This window comes from Phocoena phocoena, chromosome 7 (genome assembly GCF_963924675.1).
Source record: "Phocoena phocoena chromosome 7, mPhoPho1.1, whole genome shotgun sequence".
Classification (NCBI taxonomy): domain Eukaryota; kingdom Metazoa; phylum Chordata; class Mammalia; order Artiodactyla; family Phocoenidae; genus Phocoena; species Phocoena phocoena.
This window is the reverse complement of record NC_089225.1, coordinates 84,352,915-84,368,058: the sequence shown is the minus strand read 5'-3', so window position 1 is coordinate 84,368,058 and position 15,144 is coordinate 84,352,915. Positions and strand designations below refer to the sequence as shown.

General features: G+C 37.9%; 1 protein-coding gene across 4 annotated transcripts in view; it reads right to left on the bottom strand.

The window, feature by feature from the left end:
- Positions 1 to 15,144, bottom strand: part of PARD3B (par-3 family cell polarity regulator beta) — a 1,043,826-nt gene that overhangs the window by 573,810 nt on the left and 454,872 nt on the right. For all 4 annotated transcript variants that reach the window (XM_065880246.1, XM_065880249.1, XM_065880248.1 and 1 more), the window contains exon 4: positions 3,885 to 3,994. In XM_065880246.1, the coding sequence (XP_065736318.1) occupies positions 3,885 to 3,994 (110 nt within the window). The remainder of the gene's footprint in view (positions 1 to 3,884; positions 3,995 to 15,144) is intronic.

Sequence of the window (15,144 nt, the reverse complement as noted above, 5' to 3'; positions counted from 1 at the left end):
AAGACTGCCCATAAGGGAGGCTCTCACTACAATATCTTGCCCCCAGGATTCTCTTTCTTTGATTCAAAAGCGGTCAGTAGAATTGACTTTTCTACTCCTTGAAAAATAGTCATTACTATTTGCACATCAATAATCGTGCTATTCTGATTAACTGGATAGGTTTGTGAAAAGAGGAAGAAAGGAAACAAATTCCTGTGCTGTTTATCTGGTGGTACTCTAAGTGACAAGTGCTGAGATTTAGTGGCTTTGCAGTATACACAGGATTAGAAGCTTGCAGAGGATCTGATTTTTCTAATTTAAACCCTTTTTTAAAACTCCAACTTGTTTGATGGTGTACATCTTAAATAACTAATACGTAATAACTTCACCAGCCAGAAAACAAGTGCAACTTTTCCAACATTTCAAAAACATATCTCCAGACATCAGAGAAAACTCTCCTCCCTATAGCAAGCCTAATGAAGTACAACTAAAAATAACAATCATCAACTGTGGTTTTAAAGGCAATATTTCAATATAATCAAATGTGTCAAATATTCATCCGTACAGCTTCTTATGCTGTGGGTTGTAAGTAAGTTTCATTTCTTGGGAATGATTGAATATAACCCACTTGGGGCTCTGCCATCTGTGAATTACTTACATACGAACACTCTGTTTAAGAGATGGAAATTTTGTTGTCATTGCCTTTCTTCTTGGATATTGAAATGAAATGCAATTGAACAGAGCTTTTTAAGCAATTATTTTTCATATTCGTTGCTACATGGGTACATTATCACATGTTCCCCACGTTCGTCATCGCTTATCAAATCATAGGAATCAAGTATAGTGCCGCTGAAGTGGAGGAGAATCTGAGAGATGGAGAAGAATCCATATTCTCAGATTCTGTACTACCTGGGCTCAGGTCATTGCCACACAGAACGCTCTCTGCAGTGTGCTCCCATGGAAGAGTTGTGGTTCTTATGTCCCCATGGTTTCCTTGAAAGGCTACTCCTCTGATCACTGAACAAACAATACAAGTGACTATAGGGCTATGTGTAGGGTGCCACATAATTTATCATCCATACATGGACACCTCTGAGAGTTAGCGGGGAAACTATTAATAAATACGCCAGAACAACAGGCATGAACTAGGATTGCCCCAGGCAAACCTAATCATACTGTTATCCCAGAGATATTGTGCAACTCAAAGAACTTTCTCCCAAGGGTCTCAAACCATTTCATTAGTGCTATTTCCAATTTTACTTCGGTCTAGAGCTACTCTGTCCAATAGAAATAGAATGTGAACCACAGATGTAATTTTTAATTTTTTAGTAGCCATTTTTTAAAGTAAAAAGAAATAGGTGAAAATTTAAATATATTTTATTCTATCCAGTTTACCATAGTATCATTTCAATGTGTAGTCAATACAAAATTATTAACGAGATCTTTTACTTTTTTCATATTTCAATCTTTGAAATCTAGTGTGCATGCCACACTTAAAATACATTTCTGTACTCAATAGTGACATGTAGCCAGTGGCTATGATACTGGACAATCAGGTCTGACCAGCCCACGAGTTAGGATGTGCAGGGATAAAGGAACAGAGTTATAATACATACATACACACGCACACACACACACACAACACACACACACAAACACACACACACGCAAACTGCATTTTCCTTCTAGGTAAAAAACAGATACACCTAAATGTCTTCACTTACTAACTTTACACTTGCCTGGGGTGATCCAGACCTTAGGGCAGATAAAACACTCACCTGGCAGATTCTTTGGGGGAGCAGAGAGAATATCTGAGTTAGAAAAGTTGGGTAATTGCTGAGGATTTCTAGGACTTTTTCCAGACTAATATTAGTCTTGCGTCCAACACACGTACACTGAGCGCCTTGCGTGTACTTAGGACTAGAGAAAGAAAGATAAATAAGGTACAATGCCTGCTCCTTGTAACGTTAAGGATTAAACTTTGCATGAAGATTATTTTACAATTGAGATAAGAGAAGCCTAGGATGTGCCATTATTCTGTGGCAAGGCAAGGACCAGATTCTCTTCTTTGAGTCTCAGGTCTGAACTTCATCATCCACAGAGAACTCTGGGAGGGAAGGAGGAAATGTGCTTTCCCTTCTGCTGTTGATACATAGGGACTGACCCATGTTTGATAACTTGCATAGGTTAGGTAAAAGGATTTTCGGTGCCAGCATTTCTTCTTGAATTAGAATTTGTGTTTTTGCTAGTAATAATATACCTCCCTCTCCAAACACCCCAACTTGGAATTCAACAATATCATATTTTGGTAAGGATACAGAATCTAGCAGAAAGATAGTAGTCCTCATTTCCTCTAGGCAAGCTATATTGTTGTATTTTCAATTGGTCTCAACACAGAGCCTAAGTGATAGAAACACAGACCTAATATTGGTGGGGTTTCTGCATGTAAATCATGGTAACACAGATCACACTTTTGTTTCAGGGTGTATTCATGTCGTAAAAATAAGCAGTAAATTATACTTTCTTCTCTTTTATGTAATTCTTCTTGTTTTTATAGTTCTTCTCTTCCTCCAATCCTATATATTCAGGCTTAACATGGTCTCAATCAGTGGGCGTTAAACACACACACACACAGCATACCACATACTGGTTCTGTTTGTACTCATCATTAGAACAGAACACACACACCTGATTTTTACTAAAGTAATGTTCCATTAAATATGTTTCTTTAAAAGGATGGGAAGTGAGAAAACATTACATCTAAACTACTTTCAGGACACTCCCTTGCTTACCAAAAGAAACATGCCCAAATATTGCTGCAAACCTATGAGTAATTACCCCGTGATTTATTATGGTGACTCCTATCTCACACACATTAACACTGGTTCTTGATAAGAATATTTTATACCAAACTGGGAGAATCCATTTAGCTCATTTAGCATCTCTACATACCAAAAATGTTGCTTTTTTTCTGAAGGCACTATACACAGTGAGACTTAAAATGGAGAAGAGACTTGCTTTTAGGAGACTTTTAAATATGCTTACATTATTGAAGATCACCTATTGCAGTGATACGCAGCCATTATCCAAAATCTAACTCTCAGGCTATTTCAGAGGATGAACCAAAATTACAATTCTTCAAAGCAACTCAGGACTTAGCAGAAAAATCCCACAGCTCCATATGGAAGGAGAGCATTGTCTCTTCAGGAAACTATTCTCCACTTAACTTCTCAATTCTAAGTAGAGCATTTATAGGTATACCTAGGTATAAGCACTTTTGGTATATAATTTTATTTTTCCTTAATTTGAATGTTGAGCTCTAGAAACCCAGTCCCGGTACCACATGTCTACGACACTGGTAGCCTGAAACTCTACCACCATTCACCACGGTATGACTTATGACTTCACAAAGCACTGTATTGTATTAACGTACTGAAGACAGATAAACTGTCTCTGGGAGCATTATGAAGGAGAAGGATGGGAAACCCAACGGTATAGTGCGCTGGTTAAGAGCATAGGTTCTGGCGCCAAACCACCTGGGTTAAATTCTTGGCTGTGCCACTTACGAGCTGTGACCTCTGACAAATCACTAAACCTCCTTCTGCCTCAATTTCATTATCAGTGAAATGGAGACAAAAACATGTTTGTACTTTGATGTGGAAGCATAGATGACTTCATGTAAAGCCCTTTTAACAGTGCTAGGCGCATAACTGGTGCTCTGTAAATAATAGCTATCACTATAACTATATACTAGCAATAGCTCATGCTACTTATTATTATAACTAACACTATATATCCTATCAAAAGCTCTAATTATCCACTTACTTAAGACGGCAAAGTCCCAGTTAGTTTATGGGTAAGGCGCTTTGATCTTTCATTAGGAATGCAAACGGCAGGATACCTACTGGAATAACAGGTTTCAGACTCTGGCCACTGGGGTGTGAAGCGCTTGGCTTGGCATCAGCAGGTGGGCTTGGCGCTGGGTCACTGCTTCTCCTCACCAGCAGCGGAGTGCCTGTAGGACAAAACAAGAGGTGAGAGGTCAAGAATGCCCTGGAGGGGAAGAGAGGGCATGGTACAATGCAATTTAATTAAAAAGGTTTACAACATGCTTTTATGTAAAAACATTCTATTTCTAAGGATGCCTATAAATTAATCCATTTCATGATCTTTTGTCATCTATTTATAGAATGACACATGGAAACAGAATCTTTCAGCTCTCAGCTTTCCCCACTTGCATTTCAAAACAAGCCATTCTACTTAACAGAAAACTGTTAGGCAATGCAAAAGTTGACAGTGTACAATTGAAAACTGGTCTAGAAAATGTATTTGAGTATTAAAACGAATGATTATCCAGCAGACAAGTGAAGAGGTTCACACAGTCAGTGCAATTTGCTATTCAGGAGAGCTAGAAGTATAGTTATTACTGCCATTTGGAGCTTCCCAACTCTTTTGAATGATGATATACACTGAAATAAATTATTTGCTGGGGTTATAGCAATAATGTCTATTTAAGAACACAAAGAGATGGTTTCATTCTCCTCCTTGTCTCCTAAAGTAGATAAAACTGATAAAGAAAATAAGTTAGTTCTTTTAAAAATATATCCTGATTTCTTTTTAATAATGAAAGCTTCCACTATTAAATATTTGAGTCAGTTATTAAATTCTGAAAGCAGATCATACTATTAGAAAGTTCAAATGAAATTCAACCTTAGCAGAGACAGTGGCCCAGCTACTCAGCCTGCAATTAGGCCGGAAAGAATTTGTTTCATACACAATTGGTCACTATAGAAGAAACTCTCAAAAAATCTGTTTGTGACTTAACAATCACTCTCTTCTAAAAATTAACTTTCTATTTGTGTGCCTTTGGGGGAAAAAGAAACAGTAGAAATGCAATCCTCTGTTTATCAATATTCTGAAAGTAATTCCCCAACTCCCGAGCTATTGCAGTTTAAAATAACATTTTTCATACCTCATTTTATATGGTACAGTTATAAAAAGTGAATCCATTTTAAAGTTATTTACAAATCTGATTTTTCTATGTGCTACAACATCCTTATTCTGTGAACAAAACATAGAATTGCTAATACTTTTCACCCTTATTCAGTTAGAAATTGATTCTTAAAAAATAACTTATAATAAGAAATGAATGTGCTACTGAGGAGGAAACACTATGCCAAAAGGTATTATAAAGCCCAAGTTCACATTCCATTATTTATTTTTTATTAATAGACACTTCACTACATTGTTCCCCACCTCCATCTAAATTTTTTTAAGTATAGCTGATTAACAATATCATGCTGGTTTCAAGTGTACAGAAGAGTGATTCAGCGTTTTTGCAGATTCTATTCCATTATAGGTTATTACAAGCTACTGGGTATAATTCCCTGTTCTATACAGTATATTCTTGTTGCTTATCTATTAAATATATATTAGTGTGAAAAATATATATATATATATATTAGTGTGTATCTGTTAATCCCGTACCCCTTATTTGCTCCTCCCCACTTCCCTCTCTGCTTTGGTAACCACAAGTTTGTTTTCTATATCCATGAGTCTGTTTCTCTGTTGCATATACATTCAGTTGTATTATTTTAAAACATTTCTTAAGCAAGTGACATACCAATAGTTCTAAGGTTGGCAATTATTCTCTGAAAGAAATATTAAAAACAGAAAAATAAGAGGAGTAAAAGTAAGAGAAAGTACCATAAAACCTTAGACAATAGAGTCCCAGTTCCACACCAATATGTTTTTCCCTCCTTCAGGTGATCTAAAGACTAAGAGCCTCTCAGGTTAAGCCCCTGAATTACCATTAACACAAAGTGAACCAGTCAGTCTAAACACAATATCCTCAGAAACAACCCATTATCTTTAAAATTAAAAAGAGAATGGGGCCAACTCCATGAAACTCTGGTTTGTTTCCAGAGTTTTGACCCAGACTAGTACACTGCAACAGTCAATAATATCAAATTGGAAAAAGACAAACAAATAAAAAACATGTTAAACCTGTATGGGATACCGAGGTCACAAAATACGTTGATTTAGAGGCACAGAAATAAATATTTCAGTGACTGACAATTTCAGTTACGTTGTTTTTTCAGCTGAGTCATATACATCTATACATATACATATATATACACACATATACTGAATGTGTGTGTGTGTTGGTGAGGGGAAAGAGAGGGAAGGAGGGAGAAAGAAAGACATTATTCTTGGGTAACAAATATATTTTTCTCAAATAAGCCACACTATATAGTTTTCCTTCAACTCTAAAGACATGACTGACTCTTTACTTACTGTCAGTATCTGCTGTTTTAATAACAAAACATTAAATTATTTAAAACATAATTTTATAATAGCATGTATTTGCATTTCTATAATCAATCAATATGCCACAGTATTATAGGGTGTCTCCCAGAAGATGACAGTTCAGTTTTGTATCAGTGGACCAACTATTTGGAACATTAACAAACAAACAAACTGTAAAGCAGCTAGATCTTTTTTTTTTTTTTAACTTTTTATTTTATATTGGAGTGTGGCCGATTAAAACAATGTTGTGATTGTTTCAGGTGCAGAGCAAAGCGATTCAGCCATACACATACATGTATCCATTCTCCCCCAAACTCCCCTCCCATCCAGGCTGCCACATAACATTGAGCAGAGTTCCCTGTGCTGTACAGTAGGCCCTTGTTGGTTATCCATTTTAAATACAGCAGTGCGTACATGTCAATCCCAAACTCCCTAACTATCCCTTCCCCTGACCCTTCTCCTCCAGTAACCATAAATTCATTCTATAAGTCTGTGAGTCTGTTTCTGTTTTGTAAATAAGTTCATTTGTATCATTTATTTTTAGATTCCTCATATAAGGGATATCATACGATATTTCTCTTTCTCTGTCTGACTTACTTCACCCAGTATGATAATCTCTAGGTCCATCCATGTTGCTGCAAATGGCATTATTTCATTTTTTTAATGGCTGAGTAATATTCCATTTGTATAGGTGTCCCACATCTTCTTTATCCATTCCTCTGGTGATGAACATTTAGGTTGTGTCCATATCTTGGCTATTGTAAAGAGTACTGGAATGAACACTGGGGTGCATGTATCCTTTCAGACCATTTTTTACTATATGCCCAGGAGTGAGATTGTGGGATCATATGGTAGCTCTATTTTTAGTTTTTCAAGGACCTCCATACTGTTCTCCATAGTGGCTGCACCAATTTACATTCCCACCAACAGTGTAGGGGGGTTCCCTTTTCTCTACGCCCTCTCCAGCATTTACTGTTTGTGGACTTTTTTTTGTGTGTGTGTGTGGTACGCAGGCCGCTCACTGTTGTGGCCTCTCCCGTTGCAGAGCACAGGCTCCGGACACGCAGGCTCAGCGGCCATGGTTCACGGGCCCAGCCACTCTGCGGCATGTGGGATCTTCCCGGACCGGGGCACGAACCTGTGTCCCCTGCATCGGCAGGCGTGCTCTCAACCACTGCGCCACCAGGGAAGCCCAAAATCTAATTTTTAAATTCCAAGCCCCATTTGAAGGTGAGACTGAGTTATACTTTAAAGACAAGGAAAGATACATCCTACTGTATAAGAGAAAGTAATCAGAAGTACTGAAGATGATTTGGGCAAATCCTTGGATATATACATATAATAGGGTAAAAGGCACATCTGGCTGAAATGAGAGGGAGACAACTACATTTGGTTTTTGGAAACTCCTGGGGGTGGGGGACAAGGGGGTGTACATAAAATATAACCTCTGCACTGAAGGAGTTTATAACCTAACAGTAAAGATCAGACACTAAGAACTACAGTGTCGGGACAGTGGAGAGGACCTGGGCTTTGGAATCAAATAGACTGAATTTCACCTCTCCTTGCTCCGTGACACTGGACTGCTTTGTGATACAGTCTCATCATTTATAGCCTGATGATAACATCACATCACAGAATTGATGGAAAGCTGAAATAAAATAAGATATGCATGAAACATGGTACTGTCCAATATCTAATTTTCACACAGGAACCACTTCCTCCCCACATATACACACATACACAAGAAAAAGGAGGTTATAGCACTTGCTAATGCTGTGAGCAGTGTTACCTTATCTGCTCAAAAAAGCTGAACTCCTGAAAGTCAAGTGAATTTTCTTGGAATACTATGTAAATGAAAATAGTAAAACATAATTCTGTGTAAAATCAGGTGTAGCCTTACTATACAAATCTAAGCTTCTAAGAAAAACATGATGAGGTAGAAAGGAAGTGCAAAAATGGGAAAAAAAGCACTACCCATTGGTATTTTTCAGCTGAGAAAAGACTCATTAGATTTTAGAAGCAAAAGCCCTCAATTCAGCTCAAGGAACAGTATTATCCCTTGATATCATAGTTTCAAAGTCACTGGTTGCAGAGCCCAAATGAAATAAGAAATATTAAGACTAAAGCATAAAGTCTTATACAACTGCATTATGTTTTCCCACTCAGTTAAATATTTGAGGCCCCACTATGCATCAGCCTATACAAGGGGTGGACAATATTACGGTGAATAATCATGGTGCTTATTCTAAGCGTATCTTTTAAAGAAGGAGATGGGACAAGAACACTTCAGTATACAGAAAAGTAGGTCCCATGTAGTGTTCCAGGGGAGTGAGGTATGGCTTATTGGAGAACCCAATAACGAAGGGAGCCCAGAGGAGGGTCACCTAATCCAGTTTGGGGAAAAGAATTTTTAAAGAGGCACCAGCTAGTTAAAAGCCTCAGATTGGCACATCAATGAATCATGCAAGATATAAAGGCCAACACAAATTTAAGGTGTTACCTACATAAACAAAGGTTGCTGTCTCTTTGGTATAAATAGTGCACACACACACCCCTGGAGGGATTGCTTTCTCCATTTAGAGGATGTGCTTGGGAAGAAATCAGCTCAAATGCCAGATGATGTGTTATATATGAAATTCTGTTTGGGGGGTTTTGAAAGATGCCTCAGAAAGACAGGCAGTTATAGAGACTGAAACCAAGATCCAGAAGAATCATCCATATCATGATGCAGTGGGCAGAGAGAACAAACAATGGATTTAAACGCGAGTCCCGTGTCAAATGTCACAAAGGCACAAGTTCTAAGTTGCAGGGTGAACAGGAGCAGGGATTTATTTAAGAATGGTTAATGATTCTCCCGAGCAAAATCAAACGGGCAGCTTGTCATCAACACTGATGCTATTTCATCCTAGGGTGATGGACACCGGGAAAGCTTTAGGGGGTCCCAGTTAAGACGCTGACAAGGCATTCTGTGAGAACTGGGAGGCCCCAAGCACGAAGAGGCTGGGAGAGCGATGTGAAGAAAGAGGGACTCAGCAGTCACAGGCAAAAATGGAGTAAGAAACTAGAGAAGGACACAGGAGAACTCAGCAATGACTAAGTTCATTGACTAAGTTCAATGACATACAAAGCAAATGAGGGGGAGCGTCCGAAAGAAACCTAAAACCATTCTTACATTTCTTGCTCGAGGAAGAACAAGCAATAGGGAGGTTTTAGCAACTGTTATGGTTTGTTTCAGAAAAACAACAACAACAGCAAAAAACAAAAAACCATGAATCTTCGCCCACTGAAGGTTAGAATGATTTGCTTTTAATCTTAAGATGTCTGGGTATGCATGAGAAATTAAAGCCTAGATTTTCGGGCCTTCATAAAGGGGAGTATGAAGCTCATACTGGAAATCATATTGGCTTTCAGAATGAGTGATGGGGACAAACACAAGGTAAACAAAGGAAAACAGGAACAATCAGCACTGGCCTACAAATGGCACTGCATGCAAACTAACGAGAAAACCAGAATTTTTATTCCCAAAGAATCTTCAGAGGATTTTCGGAGTGTATCTAGAATGACATGTGGTTAACAGAGCCACAGAGGTGAGCCTAGAGAGGTGGGGCGGAAGGGAGGAGAAAGGAACTGGAGTTAACACGATAAACTATTTTTGTGCAAAGAGGGCTAAAGGTTGGTCTTTGTAGAGGTTCAGTTTTCCTTTGCTCTGAAGGATTACTTCTGTGCTATTGAATTAGCAGGTCACCAAAACACCCAGTTTGAAGAAAGAAAACATACTCTCCTTCCAATGCTACTTACACTTAGGATAGATAACAGAACAAATATCGATGGGGGAAAAGGCTGTTGAAATACACCTCAACTGGTAAATATTTCACTTGATGAAAATGCATCGCAGATGGTTAACATATTTAGGGACTTAAAAAGAGATAAATAACAAAAGAAATGCTCTGCCGGGTAAGCAATATTAGTAGTATATTAATAATATTAACAGGATGCATTAGCTGTATCTCGGTTTCACACAGTACATTTCCATAACAGACTTTGTACCTAGTCAGTACCTGGAAGAATGCCTTTTAATTATCTTGCACTTCAACACTTGTTGAACGCATCTGGCATTACAGTATGGAGATGTCCTTCAGATATACGGTGCAAAAAGAGCAAGTGTGAGGAAACCTGCCTTCTAAAGGTAATCCTGGCATTACGTGCCCCCCAGGAGACAGCTGAGTTGTACCGCAGAGTCCAAGTCCTCTGCGTTAACTAAGGAAGCATGTTGGATAAGCAATACCAAAGGCCCTTCCAGATCTCAAAAGAGACAGTTCTGTGAGTTATAGAGCCAATAAGGAAATTGAAGTCCAGAGAAATTAAGTTCCTAAGTCTTTTGGACTTAATTTCTACTCCAGTTTTATCCACGTGACACTTTTCCATTGGAGGTCACAACTTTACGTGGGTGAGCGCATGGAAGTAAGGGGGATGATGTCTCTTCAATGCGGTAGCAATTCTTTTCATCGAAAAAGGTCAGCAGATGGAAAGACTCGGATAGGAAGATAAAATGAAAGGGTGCTGGGAACTGAGTAACTAAAAGGCGAATACCAACCCATAGTCACATGGGCATATCTGGCAAGATGCTTGACTCCAGTAGTCAAGGCCTACCAGCACCTCTCTCAGAGGGCATGGTCTCTCTTATAAATGATTTAAATATCCTTTTCCTATTAACCCTCAAATACATCAATTAAAAAAAAAGAGAGATTAGTGAAAGTGGTACATCATTTGCTTTTGGAGACAACTAGGTTGTGTGTGTGTGTGTGTGTGTTGTGTGTGTGTGTGTGTGTGTGTGTGTGTGTGTGTGTGTTTCGTGGGCATGAGATAGGGCTTTTCCACTAATGCCTAACAAACTCCCCTTCACTGAAACCTGGAGACCTATAAAACAAATTGGTAATGATATCAATAGCAACGCAATTTATGGTAAAGTACCGGAGAAGACATCACTTTCACTACAGGAGTGCCTGACCAGGTCTGGTGCCTGGCCTGTGATGAATGCAGCAGCTGTGACATGCTTTCCGACACCGTGATGGAAAAACCACATGAGAGAAACCAAGTCACATTTTAGCAGAATTTTAGCTGTCCAAATACTTCACTCTTAAATATCACTCCATTAGAAAAGAGACTCCCAGTATTGCCATTAAAGGAGCAAAGAAGTTCAAGTTGACTAAGTGTTGTTTTTCTTTCATTTTGGATTGCGAAACCCCAGAAAAGCCTGTTCAACACACGATGGAACACACACAAGCAATTCACACAACAGTCTAGCAACACAATAATTATGAATGAGCTGACACATGATAAGATATCTTTTAGTATTTGGAAAGCTGCTTAAATTGGAGTGCCACTGCTATAAAAACAATGAGGGGGTTTGTAACTGACTTTTACCGGGACTTATGCTTTTCTCTGAAGACTGTTATGCCTCCAGTTGGAAATATATTGTTGCCGCATTCCTGAGGGTATATGCTTTCTCTCCTATTGAAGTGTTCACATTTTATCCAGTTGATATATACAAATCTACAGTTTTTCCTATTGTTTAAACCACATCGCAGTATCAATTTTCTCATGCTATTGAAAGTCAGTTAATGCCAAGTCTTAGACATGCACTACGTCTCAAGTGTTATATTAAGAACAATGACAAGCAATAAAAGGACAAAGCACACTGTATTTTGGCAACGCCCATGGAAGAAATTCAAAAGTGGTCATTTTAGGTTAAGAGTAAATTCAAACGATTTAAATAAAAGAACAATGCCAAGTTACAGTGAAGGTTCAACGAAGCAAAGGCTCTGGTCTCTGAAAGGTATACACTCTAGAAAAAGCACAAAACATTAACAAACAAATAAAGATACCTGAATTAATGACTCCAACTAAAGGCTCCAGGATCATAGAGGTGAATGGAAGGGATGTGAGACATGCAACATGAACCACCCATTTCTTGTTCTGGCATTCAAGGACCTAATGGGTTTCCCCCAGTCTACCTCCCAGATTACATCTTGCACTGCATTCATTGCCATGCGGTATCTGCCAAACGGGACTACGTGTCATTGCCTACAAACGTTTTGCAGACTCTGACCTCAGCGTGCATACTGTTTCTACCCCCTAAATTATCATTCTCTACTACTGCAATCAGTTGTAATCCTGTCCATCCTTGAAGGTATAAAGATCTCTACTTCCTTGTAACATCCAGATACAGATTTGCTGGGGGGGCTAATGAAGCCTAACTTCAGGGGCCCTCACAAGCTCCCAGGTAGAACCTTAGCAACATGAGCACATGATTAGATGACTTTGTAAATTTTACCTAAGTAAATAACTTAATTGCAATAGGTTAATTCTCTTATCTCTTTCAACTCTGATGTCCCCTCCAGCACACTGTCCCTTCTGTTGGGTGAACCTAGAGTGGTCAAGAACATTTCCAGATTCAGTTAAGTGAGTTGAAGATACAATTCATTTGAATAAAGTGGACTATATATATTTGCGTGGTTTATAGACACTTCTATGTATAGTTCTATGCCGGTCCTCTTGGAGGAATATAGGTATATCCCTCTTACCCACTATGTTGGTTTATCCAGCTTCACGATACAAAAGTACAAGGCCAGGTGACATAATGAAATGACTGGGCTCTCTTTGCACCCAGCATTGGAAGAGTGTGGGTGCTGGAAGATAAGACTTGAAATGTATAAAGCCAGGAGCTAGTCTAAGGAAAATTCACTCACTCCATGTACAAAATTATATGTAATTCAGTAATCAGATAATTCAGTTCTCACTGATACCTTGACAAATGGGAAGTCCTCTTCTATATGGAATATATTCAAAAACGTAGCATAGTAGTAAAATTCCTATGTTAGTAAGACACAAACCTGTAGCCATTTCACAGATTACAAGAATGTATGTGTGCAGCCCCATGTTTACATATCACGTATACTATTTAAACAAAAAACATTTTTATTACCATACTACAGCCAAGACTGAATTATCTGTTTTATTCAGTGTATAAAAAAATCTTACATATGAAGATTATTAAAGATTATGCAGTCAAAACTGTAGAAAAAAGCAAGTTATTTTAAGCATTAATTAAGATACAGTCAATTAATATATCATTAATAAAATATTTTTTCATATTTTCAGACATCTTTAGTATATTAGCTTTATTAATTTTTTAAAAAATGTTGGAATTTTTTCTCATTTTGAATTAGCAGTCATTTATACTTTTGTACGTAAAATCTATGTTCCTTTTCTTAAATAGTAATCTCCCCAAGTTTCATACCTGAGAGCCCTACAAAATGTGGATCTGCTTCTGTGCTTTTTTAGGGTATATCACATCCTGTTTTGTCTTATCTGTAAAGGTGTATTTTTTCTTGTCTCCCCTTAATTTATTCATTGAATGCTTAAACTATACTAGGCAGTCTTCTAGGCATTCTGGATACAACAACACACAAAGGTCTTAATCTTGTAGTGCTTGTAAATAGCTGAAAGGAAGGCAGATAATAAACACGTACACAAATAAATGTGGGCATTTAAGACAGATAGGGATAAAGCAAGTTCTTAAACAGGAATATGAGAGAGAGAGAGAAAGTGATGGTGGGGGGAGAGTAAGGTAGGGCAACATTACATTGTAAGCTTTGAGAGCAAGCAATTCGCCCCAATCACTTAGGATCCCTAGCAGAGTGGGTACTTAACAGATGCCTGCTGAATTGAACTAAACACAGTAAGAGGAACAAAGATCAACCTCTAAATTCAGAAATCTTTGGATTCTGAAATGTCTCAGACAAGGGAATTTTTTTGGGTCGTGAAAAGGGTCTATGCCCCCAATAAGTAAATAAATTGCTACTGTCACGTTTGTTTCACTCCACCTAACACTTTTTTTCTTCAGCATCAACATTTATTTTAAAACAAACACTATCACACTAATGCAGCATATGTTATCACCCTTGCAACTTAATGATTAATGAGCATAAAAGTGACATCAACACCAATGTTAAATAATTCCAGTAGAGGCTCTAAAATATTAACTACAATCTTATCAGTTACTGTAGCTTACAAAGGGATCTATTGCCTGTTGATCTTTCAGTTTTCTCTAGTTTACAGTCTTAACATCCTTTATATTTATGAATAATCTATATTCATAAGATTTATGGCAACCTATGGAAGAAGTAGAAGGAAAATAGTCGAGTTTACTTGAAAAGATTCTTTGGGAGAGTTGATTTCTAAACAGAATTTTGAAATGTGTAACATATATGAATTGATAAACTGGTATAAAATGATGACTCAGATATTTATAGTAGGCAGAGGGGCATATGATTTTAGAGGCCAGAGATGGACATCCTTGCACAGGTACTGATAATATTTGCTCAGCTAGAAAACAGGCATGATCCAAGTAAGTGGAGGTGAAAGTGACTGAGTGATCTGGTTAGAAGAACATTACTAGAAGGTCTTAAAATGGGAGAGTTTTACTTTAATCTCATTTGAATAACACTGTGGCTTCCAAAGGGAGACCATCTACAGCATTTTTTTTCAAGTGTTGAAGAACTGATTAAAATACATTTTGGAAAGACATTGTAGATTATAAATATATGAAACATGTTGACTAAAAGATTAAGCGGAGTTATCTTTTCCAAATGGTTTCTTTAGTAATTCCCCTGTAAAAACCATAAAGTGTATTTGGATATGTGTCCAGTGGAGGAGGTTTGGACTTGGGAGGACTGTTTGATTCAGCATGGAGCTCATTTGGGATGGTTCATTAGGGCAGTGATGTTGGTCTGTAGGAAGTGTTTATGGAACCTTTCTTTTGTCCTAGATTTTAGGCCACAGCTCCCACTGAGT